This window comes from Rattus norvegicus, chromosome 2, assembly GCF_036323735.1.
Source record: "Rattus norvegicus strain BN/NHsdMcwi chromosome 2, GRCr8, whole genome shotgun sequence".
Classification (NCBI taxonomy): Eukaryota; Metazoa; Chordata; class Mammalia; order Rodentia; family Muridae; genus Rattus; species Rattus norvegicus.
In genome coordinates, this window is record NC_086020.1 from 192258282 (window position 1) to 192283089 (window position 24808).

The 24808-nt window shown below is 46.3% G+C and overlaps 2 protein-coding genes across 3 annotated transcripts in view; one reads left to right on the plus strand and one right to left on the minus strand.

Annotated features, from left to right (window-relative positions):
* Casq2 (calsequestrin 2) overlaps positions 1–12540 on the plus strand; it is a 56266-nt gene extending 43726 nt beyond the window's left edge. The window contains exons 9-11 of the mRNA NM_017131.2: positions 7795–7895; positions 10222–10296; positions 11250–12540. Coding sequence (NP_058827.3) covers positions 7795–7895; positions 10222–10296; positions 11250–11477 — 404 coding nt within the window. The 3' untranslated portion in view covers positions 11478–12540. The remainder of the gene's footprint in view (positions 1–7794; positions 7896–10221; positions 10297–11249) is intronic.
* A 6940-nt stretch (positions 12541–19480) lies between these two features.
* Positions 19481–24808, minus strand: part of Vangl1 (VANGL planar cell polarity protein 1) — a 48390-nt gene continuing 43062 nt past the window's right edge. The window contains exon 9 of one of the 2 annotated variants that reach the window (XM_006233054.5): positions 19481–23206. In XM_006233054.5, the coding sequence (XP_006233116.1) occupies positions 22946–23206 (261 nt within the window). In that variant the 3' untranslated portion in view covers positions 19481–22945. The remainder of the gene's footprint in view (positions 23207–24808) is intronic. The other variant, NM_001109584.1, reaches the window with a different exon arrangement.

Genomic DNA, 24808 nt, shown 5'->3' on the forward strand with positions numbered 1-24808 from the left:
GTTCTTAATTATATAATTTTTTAAAAAAAAAATCAAGACAATCCACACACCATAACAGTCACTGTTTAAACATAACATCTGAGTGGTTTTAAACTCGCAAGGCTGTGTGGATGTCGCCACCACACCCCAGACTTTTACCAGTAACACCCACGGAGCCACTCCCATCATTGACTTGCTCTACTGATGACAACCACTAATTGTTTATTATCGGGCTGTCTGTTCCAAATATTTCCTATAAATGGAGTCATATAATGTACAGAATTTTGTATCTGGCCTCTTTTCTTTAACATAATGATATACACAGTATATATCTCATACATGAGTAATATATATATATATGTACACACATATATAAACTCACTATATAATATCTATAAGTACTTGACTGTTTTTAAGATTGAGTAATATTCCATTGCATCAAAACCAAATGATCTGCGAGCTAGTTTTTTAAATGTCCTTGAATGGCCAGGTTTCCCCTCATAGATTTGCAAAGCTGGAGTTGTTCTTCAGTGGGGAATCTAGGTTTGGGGGTTTGTTTTTACTGTAGTGTCAGCTGCTTTTTACAGATCTGCCCCCCTCAGCTTCCCAGGTTCACAGGCCTTAATCAGACTGAATGGATCCTTGGTGTTGTGTGATCTGAGTTGCTGCTGGCAGCTGCCTGCTGGCAGGACTCCAGGGGGCTTCCTTCCCACCCACTGCCCCCTTCCAGGGTTGCAGGGAGGCCTGTCTGGCTGTCTGGAACAATAGAACAAAGAGGTCTCCCTGAGCTGCAGAAACCTGTTTGACAGAGATTGCTGTGGTAATGAATCAAGCTTCTGAAACTACTTCCACCTCCTCCCTGTGCAAACACCCCTGGGCCCTGGAGTTCTGCCTTTCTCCAAATCCCAAGCTGAGGCTTGTCCCTGGGGAGCGGAACAATGCTGGGGGTGGGGTTGGGGGGGCGAGGTCAGGAACATGGTATTTCTGTGGCAGGGAGTGCCTTTACATTCAAGGGCTGTAACTGAAAGTTGTTCTGATGAAAGCCCCCCTCCCCAACCCCTCTTGACTTTGTGGTCAGGCAACATTCACCTGCTGGGCAGCAGTGTGCACACTGGGGCCTCAAGAGCTCGGGGTTGGAGTCCTGGAGAGTGCATTCCGGTAAACAGCTACTCAGATTCCTTTCCTCTTGCTAATAGGTCACCCACAACGTTAAGGCCTAACCAGACTGCACCCATTTTTCTGAAAGAGGAAGGTGGTAACTCCAGGATAGCAGATGCTTCTTAGAGAACATCTCTGTTGAAGAGCTGTGAGGAGACCGCCATGTTAGTCCTGAGGCCACTCCGCGACATATGTGTGGTGATCATTATTGTTTATTCTGGTGTTGGATGGGAAAAGTTAGTCTTAAAGACTAACTAATTAGACCACACTGCCCAGCATCTCTAAGCCAAGGTTGACACTGCGGCCAGCCCTTATGACAGCCACACGCACCAGGAGTATCAATGATGGCTTTGATGACTATTACTGTCACAACAATTGAACACGGAAGTTCTAACTTTTAGTCTGATTTTACGATGTGGAAGCTGAGAGAGGATGCTGAGGTAGAGGGAGGTTACCTGGCTGGGGAGCACTGGAATGGTGTGTGGGCGGTCTGGCTTTCCGGCCTACACCCTTAACCACAAGGCAGGCAGACTTTAGCATCTCTCAGACAACATCTGACGGCCGGGTGATCATCGAGTGTGTCTCCCTCCTTCAACATTTGAACCACAGAGAGGATGGACACAGACGGTTCAGTGATGTGCACAAGATCACAGGGTCAGGGGCATGGTCCGAAAGCGAGATGGTGTTTGCAGTGGTCGTCTGATACTGCTTCCTAACAGCGACCCAGCCAGAGGCAGGCTCCAAGCTTGTGTGGTATTGTTGCAAGGATGTGGGAAAGGGGGGAGATCCGAAGAAGATGCCAAGGACGTGAGACCAGAGCTGAACCACTTGGCAGCTTGAATGTCCCAGTCATGACAAGTCCTCCTCCTTGGGATCACTGATGTTCCTAGATGCAGACTGTGAAATTACAGTGTGACAGCAGTACCTGTCTCTTCAGTGACCTGGCTCTCAAGAACTCTCCTTACAGTTCTGACCTTTCCAGCTAGAGTTTGTGTTCCCCCTTGGCAGAAGTCTGAGAGCAGGAGGTTTTCTCTGACAAGAATCCACTTCTACTCTCTGGCCCCTGTAGCATGACCTGTGGGCTTCTCTTGCTGTGAGCTTTGATCTCTGTGCCTGTAGGCGGGCCTGGCTGGGAAGGACATTCACTCCCAGACCTTCGGTACCTGCTGGCTGCCGGTTGCTGGCACCTTCTCTGCATGCATCTTAGGCACAAGCATCTTAGGCTGCTTGTGCTCAGAGCAGAGCTCTGTGACAGGTTTGAAAATGAAAGATTCTTCCTTGCTGCTCCCAGATGTGTCTGCATCAGGCTGACATCTTCTTTACAATGTTTGATGAAAGGTTTGCCACGCAGCGTTTCTACATGAGCGCGAGCTGGACGGAAACCCTCCAAGGGCATTGGGAATCTTCCCACTAACAAGCTAGATGCCTGAGGATGGCTGCTGTCTGCAAGCACTGAACAGATTTAGCAACAGGCCCTGGAAGGACGCTTCAAGCCCTGATGCACCTGAGCTTTTCCTGCCCTGGAATTCTTGCAAAAATGGATTGAAGACCAATTGTCTCAAATAGGAGAACTAAGTGCTTTCCGGAGCGTTATAAATTTAAATTTGATATATTAACCTCACTATTTGATTATTGCTGGGTGTTGACTGGTACTTACATACCCAGAAAATACCAACCCTGCAGATCTGGATAGTTATTCTGTATTCCCCCGGATACAGAGGAGGAAGCATGCATACGGTGAAGGTATAAACATCTCCCCCGGATCTCAGGAACAGTGAGGAGGAGAATTGGGACTCCAGCCCAACGGTCAATTCCTCTCACTATCTCCAAGTGCCTCTGTATTGGGAAAATGTATCATTTGACTTTTTTTTTTTTTGCTCACACCAATTCTGGGGTCCGAAGAGCAGGAGAGGGCAAAGCGGAGAAAGAATGCTGGGTAAGGAGCAGCAGGACCTGCTGTAGCTCATCCTCGAAGCCACAGAATCCCACAGTGGCTTCTATTCTGAGTGGCCCTCTTGCTGCAGCAGATGCTCTTTGAAATGGGGAGCTCCCGGCATTGTGTCTTCCTCCCATTCTTCACATGGAAATCTGCTTTGGGAGAATTCCATACAACAAAAGACCGATGGGGCTTTTGGGGACAGGGCCCCAGGGTCCTGCTTTATTTGCCTCTGTGTCTCAACCTGGCCCTGGCTCTGTAGCACAGAGGCAGTGAAAACACACCCATGGAAAAGAACAGATCCTTTGAGACAAGCTCCCAGGTGGGCAAAGCTGGCCTCCAGCCTGCCTAGCTACCCACTGGCCACAGGGACAATGACAGGACCCCACAGCAGGACCACAGACAGACCCTTCAGTTCACAGTTGCCCAAAATGTGGAGTTGGGGAGGGCATCTTTCAGTCTGTGTGGATTGAACATAGGTAGCAACAAAGAGGAGGTTGGGAAGAAAGGGCAGAGTGGGTAGCATGACAGGCCTGTTTGCTCCTGGGCCATGGCTTGGTCTGAGACACAATCACCTCTGCAAAGGGGGCCTTTCCCTAGATGGCCGAAAGTGACCTAGAACTGGTCCCCTAGGGCCGGGTGCAGGCTCATTCCCACCAGCCTCTGCCAGGGAAGCAAGAAAGGATAATGACTGGGTTCTCTTCCCACAACGATGTGATTCCCAAAGGACACGCCTCAACCCTGGGTCCTAACTTACAGACCTGCAGTCTAGGGCCTGGGAAGGAACTGCAGTTCTCACAGCCTTCTTCTTTATTTAGGCCATCTTGGAGACGCCAGATTTTCTTAAAGCATCACTGCATTGACCAACCCACACCCAAACCCTGCCCGTATCCCGCCCGCCCCACCAACCCCCCTCACCCCCCTCCCCAGCCCTGGAAGGGCACAGCTCAGGAGACTGTTTAGAATCAATGCAGGGACTTTGCTCTAATTTCTCTGTCAGAAGAGCAGAGGCAGCCCCACCCTCATGCCAGCATCAAGGCCACACTGGACATCTCTGCCCTTACCTAACCTGGACCTCTCTGAGGACAAAATTTCACAGAGGGCTTGGGAGTCCCAGGTACTGGAAGGAAGTTGGCAGAACTGTGGTAGGAATGCCGAGAGCTCAGAGGGAGGAGGGGTAGCAAATGGCTGTGGGTATAGATTGAAGACCTGAGTTAGATTCCTGGCTCTGTTGCTTACTCAAGGATGACAGCAGCAAGTCACCTCCTCCCAGCTCTCCGGAAAGTGAAGGCAATAAAATCTTCCATGCAGACAAATGCAAAGATGAAACACAAACATCCTACTTCAGAAGAGCTCAGTACAAAAATGCCCTTAAGAGCGGGCTGAGTGGCAGTGCAGACTCTGTCTGTCAAAGAAGAAGGTAGTGTAGAAAGTGAGCTTTGTGAGTATTAAGATTAACAGCTCTGGGGTCAGACTTTGGGCGGGGCAGAGGGACCTACTCTGGAAATAAAAGGGAGAGAGAGAGGGTGCAGGCAGGGCCTTTTACCAGCTTGGAGCTAGCTCTTCAACAGCTTGGGGCTCTCCACCAGCTTGGTTACTGGGTCCCTCTGGCCTTGGGGACCTCTTTGGGTGTACCTCTAGTGTCAATGCTAGACAACCTCAATCCTCAAAGTCTTTAACTAGCACCCTCTTTGCTACCTACTTACTTCAGATTATGGCCTACTGCTTCTGAAAGGCAAATGGCCACATCTAAGAAGGTCTCTGATCTAGACCACTGATTCAGGAAACACATTCACTTGATCATTAATGGCTTTTAACTCCTGGCGTCCCAACCATGGGATCACCATGCTTGACAAAGGGAAAACAAGCCTCTTGCTCCTGCCCCCTGGTGAGAGAGGGAGATAGGTGACTGTTCCCGTTGCTCAGGCCTTGTTCACTGTTTTGCTTTTTGTTTTATGTGTTGGGTGTTCTGCCTTGTACGTCTATATGCATGTGTGCCTGGTGCTCTGGGGGCCAGAAGAAGGTGCCAGATCCCCTGGAACTGTGGTTACACACCGTTGTGAGCTGCCACGTGGATGCTGGGAATCAAACTTCTTAATCAAACTCAGTGCTCTTAACCACTGAGCCATCTCTCCAGCCCCCAGATAAATAAAGAGCCTTTGAATTAGGTCCCCTCAAGGCTGAGGAATGAAGAAAGTGGAGGCCGACAAACCTGAGTTAGGAGTGCCCATGCAGGCTAAGTAATGCTTTACAAGGAGTTAAACCTGGCTTGTACCCAGTCACTGAGCCAGTGTGTGAGTCTCAGCTCCACAGTGGCTGCTGTCACAGAACAAGCAGCAGGAGCCAGATGTTCCTGATGTTCCAACACCTCCTGATGTTTTGTCTTGCGAGGTAGTTTTCTGTGAGCATCTAAGACTGTATCTAACCGTCTCCTGGAATCTAGGTGACCTGTGAATGAACAAATGAATGGCTGGGCTTAATGGCAGTGTTCAGCTGCTCCCTTGCATTCAGACATAAAACTCACAGATTCCTGAGGGAAACTCCCGACTGAGCTTTTCCGTTCCAGACTCTGTATTTCAGAGACATTCATTTAATGTACAACTCTCCTCTGACATAGCTAGTACTGGGATAGGCGTGATGGCTCAGTGGACAAAGGCATTTGCTGTTAAGTCTGATTGACCCAAGTTCAAACCTTGGGACCCATGTTACAGAAGCAGAGAACTGAGACAGCAGGTTAGCCTCTGGTGTCCACACACACAGCAACAATGCGGCATGCATACGACACCCTCCCGTGTAGACCACACATGTGTACATGCACAGATGATAGGTAAGTAAATGTAAAAGCAATTTTTAAAAGAAGTAGTTATCATTATTACCAATCCATTTACTCACAAGGAAAGGTGACCTTATACATTGCCCTAAGTGACAGTCTAAGTGTTTGGGACTGAGGTCATTTGGTTCCAAGAGCCACGTATGTAAGTGTGACACAAAAGTGAATGAAAACCCCCAGAACCACAGGCAGGTGCACATAGAGAGTTTCTTAGCCTTGACACCCCAAGGTTGTCCTTGGGTCCTGATGCAGCTTCTGTACCATTAATGTCAAACATATTCATTTTCTTCTGGAAATAGTATTTGAGTTTGTTTTGCTCTTCTTATAACATGAAAAATATTCTTTTTATACAACACACACACACACACACATCTTCACAATCTTAAACATGGAAATTAAGCCACTTACGAATTCTTTTGTTTAACATAGATTTGAATGCACTTTTTTGCAGAACCCAAATTTTGCTCCTTTGTTCCCCCCATGTCTGAACCATGCGACTCTCAGGCTAGCCTGTAACTATTATTTATAACTAAACTTACAATCGCTATCTTGAATAATACACTACCGAATGGTGGGAGACAGTCTGGCAGTTGGTTCTCTAGCCCCACCCAGACAGCTTGGTACCCAGATATGCTGGATAGGATCATTGTCATCGACACACACTGGCATCTGTTGAGAAGTCTGTTGTTCTGCTGGCTCTGTGGTCCTTGTTCCGAGCAGATCACCCCAGCCTCCTCCTCTTACGTGTAAGACGTCATCAGATTTGTTACCTTGATCATGTCTCTGCTCAAGTTCTAAGATGCACTGGCTGTCGGTAGCTCACAACTTTCTTGCATGAGTGCTAGAGGTTTGCTAAGGGCTTCCTTGATTTTTCCATTTTCCTTCATTTAATTGCTTAACAAAGTATGAGTTCTCTTCTGGATTCCCTGAACTTCCAGGGATTCTTTATGCAGACATATAAATACATGACTTTGCTCTTCACATGTGTGCAAACGCATACACGCACACACACATACATAACGCATACATATACATATATACATGTCACATACACACACACATATACATACACATACACACATACATATGCATGCACACATCACACACACACACACACAAACACACACACACACACACACACACACAAACACATACAGTGTGTTTATTGCCAGGGACCTACCAGGATCAGACCACTTGTCTCTGTTCTAGTTGGGTGTGGGCGTGTGTTCAGGGTTTACAGTATCACTTACTGAATGTTCTTTCAAAAATTTTGCTTATGGAAAAAAACTGTATGCTGCAGGGCTTAGGCCCAACATGCGGAAGGCTTGTCCCTCCTTTTCCTATGATTCAGCCCTCCTCTCTGGGGCAAAGAGAGCTTCTGACAGAGGTCAGGGAAAGTTGTGCGTCCCAAAACTTTCTGGAGTAATGGGAAGCAAGAAGGATGCCGACCCTATTTGAAGGTGTTGGGAATTCCAGGTTGCTCTTGGTTCATAGAGCAGATGTTGTAGGAAATCCAGGGATGGCCCATGCTTGGAAAATACAGAATCATTGGGGACAGGCAGACAGCTTCCGCTGCTCTGGGACTGACCTTTATCACCAAAGCTACTCAGTTTTCATCTCCTGATGAACAAATGAAGGTGACCCTTCATTTAGAACGGGGCCTTTCGCTGTGACCTTTCCACTTCTTTGTTTAAAGTCGCCATTGTTTTCTGTGTCAAAGCTCCGTTGTGTCTGCTATGGCTGTTCATCTGACTCATTTTGTAGAATTACTCTGTAATTGAGGGTATATACCAGATGGCCAAGAAAGTCTTGTGGAAAAACCATGCTCTCCGGTTCCTCATGAGGAATGGTGTGCATGCTGGGTGATTCAACTTTCTTCAACCCTATTCAGATGGCTATGAGTTCCTGGAGATCCTAAAACAGGTTGCCCGGGACAACACTGACAACCCTGACTTGAGCATCTTGTGGATTGACCCAGACGACTTTCCTCTGGTGAGTGGCTCAGGCCAAGGCCCCCCAAACCATCAGGGCCTTCACCACAAATATTTATGTTTAGCACTAAGCCTTCAAACATGAGGGACAAACTGAAATAGCTGAAGGTGCTTGAGGACGCCCAGAGGCTACTGCATATGGGATGTGTGCATGTACTCTTAATACAGCCTATAACCTCGTGTGGTTATTGAAGCGACCAGACTTTCCACTCTCCTCACTTCTGGGATACCAAAAGGTGACTACTCTTGGGGAAACATTCCTTCTTTTGGTTCTTTTTTTTTTTCGGAGCTGGGGACCGAACCCAGGGCCTTGCGCTTCCTAGGTAAGCGCTCTACCACTGAGCTAAATCCCCAGCCCCACATTCCTTCTTTAAGCAACAATATGGCCCCTTTGTATCTCCATCTACCTCTCCCTGAGACTCTAGAAGCAACCTAAATTATTAGGGAATAAATTTAAGAATTAAGAACTTGAAACAGGGCTGGAGAGATGGCTCAGTGGTTAAGAGCACCCGACCACTCTTCCAGAGGTCCTGAGTTCAAATCCCAGCAACCACATGGTGGCTCACAACCATCTGTAAAGAGATCTGATGCTCTCTTCTGGTGTATCTGACGACAGCTGCAGTGTGCTCATATATAATAAATGAATAAATCTTTAAAAAAAACAGAACTTGAAACAAAGGAGCAACCTGAGGACAGACACCATGCCCGGCTTGTTTGTCACAAGCTCCATGGAAGGCACAAGAACTTTACTGCCATGGTGCTAGCCTGTGTTGATGAGCAATGTCGAGAAAGCTTTGTTAATTCTTTTTCTTTAAGAATTATTTATTTATTTAATGTATATGAGTACGGTGTAGCTGTCCTCAGGCACACCAGAAGAGGGCATCAGATGATCCAGACAGATGTTTGTGAGCCACTGTGTGGTTGCTGGGAATTGAACTCAGGATCTTTGGAAGAGCAGTCAACCACTGAGCCATCTCTCCAGTCCAGCTTTGTTAATTTTGGACAAAGTGCATGGAATTCATGCCATGCATGAACACAGCGATAATAGTGGAGAAGCCATATCCTCAGCTATTACAAATGTTCTCTATTGGCCAAGGTCAATGCTACACCAAGATTCAGGATTCCCAGCATTACATGAGGCAGAACCTGGGTTTCTTCAAGTGCTTTGAAGACTAACACATAGGTTCTGAATTACAGTTATTTGTTTGAAGATGTCCTCACAGCTCATTCCCTCAGCAGCCCTAAAACCAGGGGCTATCATAAAAGGGCAACACCTGGTGATGCGAAACCAAGAAGATGTAGAAGCCCCTACCATGACTCAGAGTGAAGTCATAGCTTGGTCTATTGATTGTTTCTGATAAGGCAAAGTGCTGGTGATTATACATGTTTGGTTGTTCCCTGGCTATGAGAGACATAGGTTCTGATTTCTGAAACTGGTTGGACAGAAAGAGCTGACACTGAATCCTATACACATAGGGATTGGGTGAACCAAAGGCAGAGACTTCCATGGTAATTGAGGTCAAAGGCATAATTCTGAGCAAGTGTAAGAAAGCTATGGCCATAGAAGCATACAGGATTGATCTGCTGAATTACTTTCTGCTGGGCATATCCCAGTTTCCCCGGACTGTTTCATTATGCCGACTTTTAAGTGATACCATCTTTTGGGCAGTTCTACATCTACCTTGGTTCTTGCAAAACAGTTTCCAAGCAGTTCTAATTTCCAAATCCACCAACATCTGGGTCTGTTTTAGGCCCCGCATTTACCGGGGAGACCCCTGCCCCTTAACATCTCCATCTTCTTAGCTTTATGGACTTCATTAGCTCAGTTAGCCTGCCCTAGCCAGAGGTTTGTCCAGATGGAGCCCATGCTGGGCTAAAGAAATTTAGCTCGTGTCTGAGTTTATGCCAAGCTACGCCAGATCAGAGTTTTCCCAGCCATCTCATGTGGCAGGGAGGCACCAGATAAGGGCTTTTAAGAATGGAACACTGACAAAGAGGTGGAGAGAAATGGCTTATTCGTTACACACAAACTAACAACGAACTAGTCATAAATCGGGAATCGACATTAGTCATCTCTGTGATAGTCTCCCCATGAGCTGTGGAAGCATTTATGGTCTATGTTGTCACAGTTAGTGCTATAATATCTTTTACTTAATGCTTTAAAATGCTTTAATGCTGGAGCCAGCCTTTAATCTCCTAAGTGTCCACAGCTCTTTCAAAGGCATTCAACCAGTCGCTATCTGGTTACTACGGTAGGCCAGCAGGTGGGTTTAGCCACAGGGAGAGGCCTCTACCCACTGTCTAACTTGGCCCTTTTGTTGCTGCAGCTTGTTGCTTACTGGGAGAAGACTTTCAAGATTGACCTGTTCAAGCCACAGATTGGGGTGGTGAATGTAACCGATGTAAGTATCCTCACCAAGGGTTTCTCAGATGGTCTCAGCCGCGCTGTTGACTGCTATCCAAGCCCGAGGACAAGGTCACTCAGGAGTCTACAGAAGCAAGATGAACTCTTGGGTCTTTTCCAAACTCTTGCAGTATGGCCCAAGACTGGGCTCTAGCCAGTCCCAATCTTCTTCAGGAGTACATGTCCTTGCTTAAGGAGCTAGCCCAACCTGACTTATTGACCTAAGACTTTCCACTCAAGAACATTCTCTTGTACCTCCTTCCCAAGCTAAAGAACAAGGATTTCTTACACGGGTAATTCATGCCTAGAGCAACCATTACCTTATGGGGGTGAAGAGATTGACATCCAGAAGCCCATGCTATCGGCCAACCATTACAGTCAGGTGACCCTGATAACAGAAGGGAAGCCTCCTGACAGAAGTTTAAGCACTCATAAACTGAGGGTTGGAAGGGCTAGTGAGGTGACCTGACAGAGTGGGAAGAAATTAGACTCAGTCTAGACATTGGATATGCAACAAGACAGAATGGGGTAGATTCAGTGAGGTGAACAGGGGGGAGAAGGAGCTATCATGAGGGCCCACCGCAGCTAGTGCAGGCAGATTCTTTTGTGAATAGGCCCAATTAGCAATGTCTTTTCACCCCATAGAAAGTATCCTAGCAATCTATACGCTTCTTGACTTTTGTGAGCCACTTTTGAAAAATTAATAATTAATTTTGTGTATGTAGACATATGTATAATCTTGGGTAGTAGGACACAGATTTCTTTTACTGCTATTGAAACAGAATTCTGCGAAGACCATTCTGTAACTTGGCATTTCCATTTGTCCATCTGTCTGTATTCCTGATAGGTGTGAGAGACTTGGAGGCCCACTTATCACAGCTTCTCAGAAAATGCTGCTCTGCCTCAGCCTCCACCCATTTACTGATTGGCTTGTTCTGTCCCTCGCTGCAGGCTGACAGTGTCTGGATGGAGATCCCAGATGATGACGACCTGCCCACAGCTGAGGAGCTGGAAGACTGGATTGAGGATGTGCTTTCTGGAAAGATCAATACTGAAGACGATGACAATGAAGATGAAGATGATGATGGCGATAATGACAATGACGATGACGATGACGACGATGATAATTCTGATGAGGATAATGATGACAGTGATGATGACGATGATGACGATGAATAACTCCAGCCCCGGGTACTTCTGATGAGAGTGACATCACAACCACCCCGTACCCCATTACAGACAGCCCAAGGGGGCAGCAAGCAGTGGTGCCCACACCTAGTCAGCTCTTTTCCTTTCTCCAGCATCTTTTCCAAGTCCGTTCTTGGCAGGAGCAGTACATTTCCGTGAATGCCTTTCCAAACCCAGCTGTCCCACTCTGCAGGGACAGAAGGGGGAGGGGGGCGGTGATTCCCATGCTGACTCCTTTTAACTATTGAGGAACAAACAGCTCTTGTTCTTTGTTAGATAATCAGGGGTCATGGAATTCTGGGAGTCTGGGCACAGTATCTCCTGACACCTCTACTCAAGTTTACTTGTTGTTTTTGATTCAGATGGTGACAGAACTGACAGCTTGCTATTAGTTCACAAGCAGAGAGTGGCCTTCTAATCAGAGCCCAGAAAGGCCACATGATTATCTAATTCAGCTCCCAAACCCAGAGCATCTGTGGACTCAGACCCAAGCCTTGGATGGCTATGGGTACTGCCATCATTTCTGGAATATTAGGATGCTGTGTGGGGGTCATTTAGCTCTATAAACATCCCATTAATTGCCAAGCCTCATATATTCACCAGCAGTGAGGAGAGAGACTGAAGGCTAAAAGGCTTTTCATTTTTCTGACGGAGACTGTTCAGGTCTGCTGGCTGCCTACAGTGCGCTGGGAACTGAATGCACCCTCTCTGTCCTGCTAGCGAGCTGTCCCATTCTGAGTTAAAACCACTCTATCCAATGGTCAATTAACTCTCCCCATTCATCAGCACTCCTGCAGTTGACCAGGGCATCGATAATTTAGAGTTCACGATGCTCTGAGGAACTGAGAAAAAAAAAAAAAAGAACCCCCAAGTGCCTTTTGGATTGTCTGAAAGCAGCACTGTGCTCGGTAGTGATAGTCGCTAAGTGTTCTAATTTATTTTTGAAATCTGTTAACATGGAGAAGACTCTGTGTGGTGTTGTTTTTGAAACTGGGGCAGTCCTTTTATGGAACAGCAATAAACTAATGGACATTAAACTCATGCTTTGAAAGGATCGCGGCTATCTTGATGATCCCACTCTAGTCTTTCGGAGTTTGTTAGGTTTTGCCTGGCTCCAGTTCTATGTCTCCGCTCCTCTGTCTGCCCTTCTACGTTAGCATGTCACTGTGTCTCTCAGAGCTATCCATGTCTCCAGGCAAGAGCATCCACACCCATCAACCACCACCTGAGTGTGAGCGACCTCCACTGTGGGTCTCTACCCTTCATCTTTGGACTTTGACCTTGCTGTTTGATCCACTTGGATTCTAGCTGAAAACTTGAAATTCAACACAACAAAGCCTGCACCCAATCCCTTCCCCCTCTAAGCTCATTTTCATGAAGTCCCAGCATGCATGAGTGCTATTGCTACCTATGCAACTGTCTAGGGACAGGAAAGTGGCTTGTTCGCCTTTGCTCCCGCAGCACTGGGTACACATCTGTGGTCACAGCACTTATCATTTAACTGATAATGCATTGCCCGTCCATCCTTTCGCTAAATACAGGCTGTAAGACACAAGACATTCACTTACCTTTGCATTCCCAGCACTCGGTACTTTGTTCATCACAAAGCAGAGCTTATTTATTGAGCCTAGCTTAGAGGGTACACGGGCCGCCTCACACTGTATTAGGTCGCTTCTGTTGTTATAGCAAAATGCTTGAGAAAAACAACTTAAAAAAGGGAATTTTACTTCAGCTTAAGATCGGATGCCTCCATGGCCTGCAGCTGGAGTTATGACAGAGGGACACCATACGAGCAGCATCTTATAACAGGTGACTTCTTGCCTCATTGCAATCAGGAATCACAGAGAAAGAGGGAGGGGCCAGGATTCCAAACTATCCCCTTAGTGTTCCTCCCTCCAGTGACCTACTTTCCAGTCTCCTAATGGTCCACACAATTAGGAACTTATCAATGGGCCAAGATGAGGTTAGTCCTCTCATGATCTAGTCACCTCTAAAGCCCCACCTCTGTGTAGCTGCTTCAGGGATCAAGTTTTCAATACATAAGTCCTTGAAGATATTCACATGCATACCAAAGCAGAATACTCTGGGTAGTTTACACAGCAAAAACTCTGCCCTCCACAGTTTAGTCCAATGCCAAGTTGCCAATTGTGTTGGTTTCTGCTGAGGGCTCTTTTTGTGGCTTTTCATTCTGTTTGCACATGACAGACAGAAAGACAGACAGGTAATAGAAATAGATGATGATGAAGATACAGTAGTAGATAGATAATTCTCTTCTAGAACTATGTCTGTCCTGTCAAAGTAAGATCTCACTGCTGTGACTTCATTTAACTTTAATTATTACCTGAAAGGTCCTTGCATGATTTGGGGGATGTACAATTCAGTGTACAATGCAGGGCCTCAATATAATTTTCTGCCATCACAAAACTAAGTAGGCGGTGCTGTGTTCCAGCCACCCAAGCCCAGCCACAGCTTGAGCGAACTCTTAGGGAACTGATTGTTCCTCGAGGACTCAGTGCTAAAACTTTCAAGTAGAAGTAGCCAAGGAGTTGGGGCGGGGGGCGGTCCATTGCAAAAGTGGTCTGTTTCTCAGCCCGGGAAGATCTGGTGTTCTCAGAGACCTAGAAATATGTATGGAGCTGAACTATGCTCTGAGGTTCCTGTATTAGGGTCTCTGGGATTCCGTCTGGTTCTGCTTGGATGGTGCTGTGTAGTAAGTCCTGAACCCTCTAAGCTGATAACGGGTTGAGCACTTTCTTACATGCCCAGAGTACAATGCTAAACGCCTTACATGTTATCACAGCTAATCCTTACAGCAGATTAGAAGATTCGTCTGGTTACTGTCCTTAATAAAGCGAGACATAAAGGTCTCAAGCAACTTCTCAGGATTACACAAATACTCTGAAGGGTCATAGATAACACTTCATTTCATACTTAAAAGGATTTGCATTAAGGACTAAAACACTGCATTCTTTTTCCCTCAGAGCATGTCTGAAGGCAGATTCAAGTGAATTTCCAATAACTCTTTTTATTGCTCGAACCCATTTATCTTCCCATTCTGCATTCATAATCAACTCAAACAAAACTAAAAATGTGGGCTAATTAAAAACACAAGATCGGCTCTCCCATTAAAAAGAAGAGTAAGATTAAGTGTGTTATCTGGAACAAAGAATCCCTTTCAGTGTATGTTGGTGAAACTCCATCTCAGAATTTGAAAAGATCCTTTCTTTTCTAGAAGAGATTCTGACCCTTCGGGTCTTTGTGCCTTCATGTTTGTCATCCTGTGAGGAGTCATTGTATCTTGTGCAGACTACACGTAATCTCACTTTCATTGGAACATGTTCCTCACCTCTGGGTCTGATAGCAAGCTGTTTTACTCATTTCTACATTGCCTAAATTTGGGTAGGCAAGCAATTAATCTTGTGACAACTTTGTAAGCATGACACAACTCGACTTTCATGGCTATCATTTATTAATTATTAATTATCCCTATTAAAAATACACAAGTTAAACCCAGTGATTATTGAAAGGGAATATTACCTAAAGCTCTTGGCAGCATGGCACCAGCTGCTTGGATAACCAACTGCCACAGGAGCAGGACCAGAGAGCCTCCTCAGCTGGGAGAGGATGTGACCTTTTTCCTCAAGTGAGCAAAGTCCTCCAGAAACACAGCCCTCCTTTGTGAGGGACAGAGCAGCAGCCTCGGAACCAGTATGGAAGTGTCATGCCGTGTGGGAACGGAATGACCACAGCCACCTAGCAGACGGAAATATTTGCAAGGCGGATTAAGAGAAGTCTTTGGAATCAATGTGGCATTTTAATAACCAGAACTGTTTATCAATAACTGCAGGTCAGAGGGATAACCCCGGGACTGCCATCAGCCCCGACACTCCTATGGAACCACGCACGATTAGTTTGTAGTCAGTGCTGTGATGTTGAGGGGACCTCATGTTCTCTCAGCCGTCCACTCACCTATTAAAACTTACGGCCCTTTAAGTAGTCTGTAGACCAACAGACTCTGCAACTTTGATGCGTAGAGACTAAGGAAGGCAAGAAGGAGCGGGCTGTAAATGGGGCAGCTGAGCAGAGAAGCAAGAGAGAAAAAAAAAGTTTGAAGTATTCAGCTGTAGTTCTGAAAAACTACCTTCATATTCCCTGAAATAGTACAAAGTCTTAGAGCACAGAGACACGTTTGGACATTGACCCAGAAAGCAGAGCCAAGAGTCGGCTCTACGATTGGAACACGAGCCTGTGTAGCTAGAGAATGCTCCCACAGCAAGGAGGCACTAATGGTGAGCAGCCTCCTCTCTCCTACAGCTGAGATTCTGTCTGCACACTCGACTGCCAGCCGGCCCTGCCTCTTTCTCTGGGATTTCCCTACCGCTGTCCTGATGTCTTCACCCCACTTCTTTGATATGATAGTTTAGCATCTGAGATCCTCAAACTCCTCCACATTCTACAGCTACAACTTCGGGGACGGACTGAAAGAGAAAAAGGGCCTTTGGCTCCTGTCTGCTTGTGGCTTCAATTTTTTTCCAGCAGGTTTTGCTTGTGAACTTATGAACCGTGAGCATCTGGGCTGACGGCCCAAGGAAATCGCTTATCATTAATCTATACGATGAGTATCTTCGAGTCAATTGCTTTCTCTGATCCCTGTCCATGCAACTGGCAAGAATTTCTAACTATCAACATTCCATGCAAGGGAAGGGTAGCTGAGTGTAGAGGCAGAAAGCAGCAACATTTCTTCTTCAACTAATCTAGTTCCCTCATCTAAAGTAAGTCAATGATTTAAAATCAATTACTGAGATAAGACGAAATACCAAGCACAGCTGTCTGCACATCTCACACCCCTATCCAGTGTATGACAGGTTTTTCCCACTTTCCTCATCTCAAATGTTTTTGTTTGTTTGTTTTTGGGTTTTTGTTGTTTTTGTTTTGTTTTCTATTTTATTTACTCACAAGGTTGGCTTCTTCCTCTCTAGGTTTTAGAGCCTAAGGATTTCATCTTTTACTACATATTCACTTAGAATTTCCGTCCCCATAAAATGATCAGCAACTGTTCATTTCCGCTCCTCTGATCACTGCCCTTCATTGGTCTCCTCCTCTATTATAGGTCCCTTGATTGTCACAGGAACATGTGAGATTGATGGAAAATCAAATCAAGATCGAAGATTTTTCTCTGAGAAGTATGTTGAGCTTAAAACTAAGATATTCACACCAGAAAGGGAGACGGTATACAACTTGAGGTCTCAATTTCTTTTCCAGGTTTATAGCATATTTAATGTGTAAAATGTTTTGGAAGGGGGTGAGGGCAGCAATGGAGGACCCAAAAGAAACCCAAATAACATTGGATACTAGGTACAGTGTGTGCATGATAGACACCAGCCTCTCACCAACGTCATCATGAGAGTCCATTTCATACAACAAACCTCAGTGACACAAAGAGACTTGTGCACATGGCGATGGGCCATGAAATTCAGTCATTTATATGTCCAAAAATGTCCAGTTAGAGTGCAACATCCATTCCGGCATTGTCATATATGCAAGTGCAGGCTAAGCCAAAACTGCCTCTCTTGATTACAAAGCACGACACTCAATGATTCAAAGTAATATGGTCTCTGGCTACCTATTTTGTATTGATGACTGTTGTATTGATACTGGGTTCAAAATTCAGAGATTAAAATCCTTGCTAACAAAAGCACCTGTCAGGTAACCTTTCTCCTAAGGCCTGGCCCAGGTACCTCTGGTCTGGTCCTCATCAGAGTTCAATTCATATCCCGGGTGGGACAGTGTCTGCCATTGCTTTAACCTTGCTGGTGTCCCACACTCTGGGAAATACTTGTTCCAATTAGTGGCCACTTAGAAATTAACTTCAGTTAAGCAGGACATAATTTTGGGGTTCTAGAGGAGCTGCAAGTTTAAAACATGGAGTAACCTTCATATGAATAAGATATATTAACATTAGAGGGTTTTTGTGGCCCCACTTTTAGGAACAGTGGTCACCTGACCAAATGACTCTTCCTTTATGTCTATAACTGAGGGCAACAGCGCCTGAAAGCAGTGGTACGGCTCCCTCCCTGGTGCCAGGTCTGCGGCTTCCGGCTACAGAACTTACGGTACACGCTGAACTGACCTCGTCACTGTGGGTCAGGTGTCTCAAGGCCATAACCAATTCTCTAGGCAAAGGTCTGTTATTTGATGCTTCTGTAGGCTGGCAGTTTGACAATGCCTACATCAGCAGTTCTCAACCTGTGGGTCATGACCCTTTTGGGCACGTGGGCTGAAAGACCCTTTCTCTGCAATCTCCTTAGACCACTGGAAAATACAGATACTTATATTATGATTCGTAACAGATCAAAATTACAGTTATGAAGTAGCAGCAAAAATAAATGCATGGTTGGGAACCACCAGAGCATTAGGGACTGTATTAGAGGGTCCCAGCATCAGGAAGGTTGGGAACCACTGTCCTACTTGAATGAATTCGCCAGGGAATGCACCTGGCTAGGCCTGAACGCTCAGAGAAACAGAAAGACAGGCAAAGCCAGACAATTTGCATGCTCAAATGCTTTTATCCAAAAGCTGTTTCAGGGTCAAAGGAATCAGAGACTCGAGATAAAAGCTTGGGAGGTTGTTACATTTGTCCCCAGGAGTTAACACAAGAGTGTCTTTATTTCATGGAATGAATCACTGGACTTGTCTAAGAAAGCCACCTTCCTGCCCTGCCTCAGGCTTCAGGAATCTCTCTACGGTGCTGGGAAACTTGGCTCCACAACAATCCGCCAGTAAAGCACGTCTCATAGGTGAGGCAAGCTGTGTGGAAATGGAACAGGATGGAGTGAAGAGGATCCCCGTCCTAAGCTCTTGTTCCACCAGGAACAGGAATGAATCTCATCTTCATTCCCAGTGCAGTGACCCTGTGAGCACCACCCCTCCATCTCTGTCCATCTTCCACTCACAACAACACAACCAAAGTTGTTACAGACAGTGGGGCAGAGGAAAACAAGTCTTTTCTTCCCCTTTGACCCTTGGGTTCTGTTTTATGTGTGTACTCTGCCTGCAGTCCAAAGGGTAGGTGTGGGGAGTGGAGAGAAGCTGAGAACAGGGTCAAGGACCAGACCAAAGGTCCCAGAGCCCCACCAGCTGCAGCCAGTTGCATAGCCCACCCCCGATGGGCTAACTTGGCTCTTCCCACCTAAAAAAGCCAGCTCAGGCCCTGTGCCCGAGGGCCAAGTCAGCCTCTTGGCCTGGTCAGCTTTGGCAGAGAGGCAGAGGTTCAAAGCAAATGTCTGCAGCAGCCCAGGCCTGCCAGGTTAGGGCTTTCCTGAGAGGAGGGCTTCTTGGGTTGTTCTCATTATATAACCCAATAGGCCAGCCTTGAGGAGCGGCTTGCCACAGGACAGAGTGGTATAAACCCAAAGGGAAAGAAAGGACCTTTCTCCCTGGAATTCTCAGGTTCCCACTCACGGTTGGTGTCTCCAGGTCCCTCCTCCACACCCAGAAATGCCAAATCACTTAGATCATGCTTCTGGGGAGAGTGGGCAGAGGGGCCGGGCTCTAAACACTTGCAGAAATCCCGTTTACCAGCCAGCCCCCCTACAAGTCTCTTCTTTCAACTTTCTTTTTCACTGCAAATGGAAGAATCCCTATTAAGACACTGGGGGTGGGGTGGGGGGGTGCGTGCTGTGCTGGACAGAGTCTGATGTGTAGCAGCTGGAGAGCATCACTACTCTCCCCTCCCCTCCCACTCCCCTATGACCAAAATACAATGTTTTGTCAAAATGGGGACTCCATGCATTTTCATTAGAATAATACTGCAATGAAATCATCACTCTATACACTAACCCAAAAGAGTTAATCACAAAATGTGGTCCCCAATCAGATTCTCTTTTTTCTTTTTTTCTTTTTTTTTTTTTTTGAGCACCCATTCGGTTAAAATGGAGTCGAATTGGTGTCAGCTCATGACTCTGCGAGTACCATTGAAGAACTGCACTACGGGCTTAAAAACGAGGCATGTTTTATTTATAATGGGATATGATAAGGTTACATACTAGTAAGTTCACAGTAGTGATTTATTTATTTGTTTTTCTGGTGTGACAAGATCCGCAAGGAGCAAACATTACCCAGAAATAGGTTATAATAGCAGGGTCTCTGCTGTGGGACTCTTCAAATGCAGATCTCCCTGTCAGTTGCAACAACCAATCATTGTTTGTTTCTTTTTAAAGTTACATTAACTAAACGCACAGGGGCTTCCAGGGCAGTGAAGTTTGAATAGTAACCCCGCCCCCCCCATAGAGTTTGCCCTTTTTTGTCTTGTTCCTCACTGTTTGTAGGTCATAGAGATCTCTATGCAAGAAAGAAATGAATGGGCGTGCCTGCAAGCTGACAACAGACACCACAGACAGCTCCTCAAGGAGAAGCCAGGATGAGGGATACAGGAGAGTACAGACAAGGATCCAGCCCTGAGGAAGACATGTAGAGAGCCACAGGCTCGGCCATACACACTTGTACAAACGAGACACACAATGACCTGTCACTGGTCACATGGATGTCATGACTGCCAGCGTGCAAACACAGCAACACACACTCAGAGAAATTCAAGTGGGGACAACTTAAGCATTTTCTCTGGGCTTACTTTGTGAACTTCAGCCAAAACATTTTTAACTCCATGGATAATCTAAGGTGAGCCTTATAACCTTAAAATCTATTCTAACTCCCGCGGTGCAGACTTCTTGAACATTCAATTCGAGTACTATTAAGGACTGCTCTTTTTTTTTTCCCTGAACAAAAGTTGTCTACTTTTGCAGATAATGAAAATCACCGGGGGGAAGACAGCAATCTCAGACCTACACCCTTCATTGAGTTCTTTCACAGTTAATGTTAGAATTTTAATAACTTAGGTGGAAAGTTATAGGGGAAAAAAATCTATAAACATTTAAGGTAATGGAATCCTGTGTCCTCTAATAGGATCCTGCATCCTACCAGCCTTGGGGAGCAATTTACATTCTTTAAAAAGAGTAGGCTATGAGGGTTCATGAAATCAAATAAAAATTTATCGTCTTCAATTGTGTGCTGTGGCTTTCGGCAACTTCACATTTCCTTTTACACTGTCAGTTCCCACTTCGACTCGGGCTGGAAAAATGCTGGGAGCACAAAGACTTTGAAGGATCCCGCTTTTGATTTTTGTTTTTCCTTCAGGAATCGATGCAAACTTAAGAGTTTTGGGGGAAAAAAATCGATATTCAATTTACAACCAAAACAATAATTTCAGGAAGTCCAAAGTTCTATGCAAAGTAGACAGAGAGGGGTCAGGCGGGAAAATAAATTAATTCCTTAATTTAAACCTTCCTTTGCCCTGCTGGGAATGCATACACCAACACACCACTCCAATGAACTCCTTTAAGACCCATAATTTAAGACAGGGTTGGAAGCACAGGATTTTAAAATGCTGACTAGTGTTGCCTTTAGCTCTACGCTATTTACATTTATGGCACTTAACAACTGAATGGTATTTGTGGCAGTGCAGCTATGCTGTGACATTACCCTCACACATAGCCAGTCTCTCACAGACTGCCCACCCCTTACCTTATCTCCTAAAGTATTTCCTGAGAAAGACATCCTGAGCAAATTCCAGTAGAAGGGACCTAAAGGGAAAGAACTAAGACCTGGTTACACTCTGTGTGTGTGTGTGTCTCAGAGCCACCCTGTTAACACGGGGCATCCTGACTGTGCCTCGTCCACGGGTTCCTCTTCCTTCTCCAGCACATCGTTCTGAACTAAAGTGTTACCGAACAAAGAATAACGTTGGCTTTTCCAAGCACAGGTGTATCACAAATATCCCACGCCAATTTGGATCTTTTTTAATGACAGACAAGAGCATGTGCTTTGTGGAATGCGTAAATGGGAATGGTACGTGTATACAGGCACAGACGCGATAACGGCCTTCTCCTTTCCTGAACCGAGGTCCCTGAAGCCGGGAAAGGAAAGAGCACTTGGTGGAGCACTGCTTCGGATACGGCAAGCAAAGACCAGGACAGCCCACCTCAAGGTGTCAGGAAATAGCTCCCTGGGCACTGCCCTGCACAGGGCTCTGCCAGGAGGCAGCTATGTTTCCAAATGGGACATTAAGGGGATAGTTCTCTGTAACCAGCTATGACATGCTAACAGAGGGGCCTTCTGGACTGCACCACTGGCTCCCTACTCTCCCTTCCCCAGCTCTGCAGAACTCTTTCCCCTCTCTCCCTGACCAACAATCAGGGGCAATGTATACGACAAGGGCAGAGTGATCCTTTTCCTGGCAGTAAGTTGCACAGTGGTGGTAGTCACAAACCATAGGGATGGGACAGCAGTTGCCAAGGTGGTGGGCATTGTTTGGTTTCCCGGGGCAGGACAGCTTGGCACACGAGCTTTGTGAATACTTGTCTCCCTGGGAAACTGGATGGCTACAAGGGGCATCTGCCAACTGGGAGTCACAATATTGGTCTCTCCTGATTTGTGTGAAGCAGGGCTAAGGAGGATTGGGTGGATGGGTTACTGCTGCAACCTAAAGGAGGGGCTGCAGGTGAATGGATCCCCAGGGTCATATCCTACCTCTCCAGACAAAGCTGTGGGAGGGGCTGTGCAAAGAGCTTGTCCAAAGGGACAAGCCAAGTCCCTGTCAGTTCTGGAGGGCCAATCTAGCCTGGCCAGAGCTGCCCACTGGGTGCGGCCATGGTCCAGATGCTCAGGAGAGTGGGTACAGAGTGAAGCCTGGGTAGGCAGTCCTAGGGCTAAGGAACGGCTACGTGCCTCAGGCCAACAGAGGAGCAGAGCCAGAAACAGGGCAGGTAGGCTCTCTCTCTGGAAAATGGAAAGCCAATCACTTAACAGCTGTAAACCAGCAGTGAACATTTTCTGTCGGGTCCTTTCTTTCTCTTCGCCAATGTAAGGCAGCAAAGAACAAAGACTCGGGTGGGTGGACATTTCCTGGACTGCCCACCACTCCCCAGGGTGCTGTGGTGATGTGGATAATTATGCATACAAACACACACATGAGTGTGTAGTGTCTGATTTCCTGAAGCAGAATAAAGTAAGTCCCCTAGAATCTATGAAGGGGTTGACCAGAAGTACAGATGGGTGTGGTACTGGGCCGCAGGCAGGGACAGTTGTAAGGCATGGCTCCCGAGGACACAGCAGCTACACTTTGGTTTACAGCTGTCACAAAAACTCTGGGGAACAGCTTCTTCAGAAGTCCTATCTAGTTAAGTCAGATGCCACCAGTTGCTTGTCGGGGTAGACATCTGCTTTCTTCCAAATAAAGTGCAGATGGTTGAAGGATACTGGTCTATCCTCTGCCAGTTTGAGTCAGCATTGAAGAATTAAAAAAAATCTTTATAAAAGAACTTCCCCCTGGACATACACACACATATATATATATATTTATATATTCTTCTTTTGTTTTCCATAAAGCCACAAGCATAGAAATTTTAGACTGATGTCTCGGACTGTAAGCGAAGAACAAACTTGTGAGATTTAGGGTCTATGAACTCTTCTGAGAGAACTATGAATGGGATTTTCTTCACATTGACCACGAGGCTGAAGTCCAAGCATTTAAGGACGAAAACAATTCCATCCCGTAACCCGTTCGTCACAGCCTCGTCACTAATAAGTCTCCACTGTGTCGAGAGCCATCGATCCTTGTCATACTGCAAGGTGGGGCCTGCACTGAGGTATCGTTCAAGGAAAGCCTGAAAGCCAAGGAAGAACATTGGAGAAGTTACAAGGGTTGCTGTGCTCTGTGGTCAGGGGCATCTTTGTTATCCCTAGGAAAGGTTACCTAACTACACCGATACCTTAGACTAGAGTTCAGCTTCTTATGCTGAGGCCCCATGAGATCCTCTCTAGGGAAGGAAGACTCTTTGGACTTCTGAATTTTCTTTTGGAAATTTACAACCAGAGGGTGAGCTGAATGAAGTGGTTTAGCTACCACTGTTGACGTAACACGCTACCTGAAGACACGCTATCTGTGTGTGTTTTCAGGTACATGCCCCTCATGTACCATGATTTTTGGAAGCCAAAAATCTCCAAGGGCAGGCTGAGTGCCTGGAGCAGAGGAGTCACCAATGAATCCAAGGCAGAGAGACAAGGACAATTGCACAGACACAACTGCCCACTCTCCTGCCTGCTGGCTGTGTGACTTCGTTCAGTCATGAGCCCTTTCTCAGGGCAGAGATTACACAACCCAGCTCACTGGGCTGCCGAGAGGTGGGAAGGCTCAGTATGCACAAAGCACTCACAGTTCCAGCAGGCACACTGTGAATGTTGTCTCTCATGCAGAACTGACGTGTGTGCAGCCAGTGCTAGGGCTGGCCAGACCCATGTCCCCTGTCCTGCGTGCTTTGCTCCAGGGACACAAAGCAAACTGAAGCTCTGTGATTCCACTCCGTCCTCACGTGCCTCCTCCTTGCCCTTCACGGTTTAAACTATCTCCCTGAAGTTCTCAGATGGATCAACACGTTCTTCTGCCAAAGCACTTCCTGAAATCACTGGCAATGCCTCACATCACAGTTCACTTCTTGAACCATGCTGACTTGCTGTCTCCTCCCCACGAGCCTTCAAACTTAGAGAAGGTAAAAACTACGTCATCACTGTCTTCTACTTTTTAAAGTGTGACTTTCTAATGTATCTGGCATAGAATTAAACAGTTAATCGGTTTATTTGAGAGACAGAATGAACCGATAATATAAACTGAAAAATACTGGCACCTATCCATTTAGTCCTAGGCCGAGGTCAGGACCTTTTCGGTTTTCAGCAACCCTCTTTCCTAACTCCTCCATTCTGCTGGGCAGTGCAAGCAGCTGTAGCCATGGTGATAGGCACACAAGAAGGTGTGGCTGTGCGCCAGTGAAATCGGAGCCACAGAAACAGCCAACCCCTGGCTTTGACCCATGACACTTAACTCAAATGTGCCATCAACAGACAAGGAGTTAAGCAAATCTACCTGTCTGGTGCAATCAGGAGCAGCTATTCACAAGGAGTGAGTGGGAGCTGTGTGAGTCAGATCTGTGTGTATGGACTGAAAAACCCAAGGAGCCTTCTAGGGGTGGGCAACCTACCTTTAATGTAGAGTGGTGCATACAGATAGGCATTGAAAAGCTGACTCTAGGGGTTGGGGATTTAGCTCAGCGGTAGAGTGCTTGCCTAGCGAGCGCAAGGCCCTGGGTTTGGTCCCCAGCTCCGGGGGAAAAAAAAAAAAAGAAAAGCTGACTCTAGGATGCCCCTCATGTACCATGATCTGATGTTCAAGTCTCTCATATAAACAGGCTGGGCATTTGTATGTACCCAGCAGG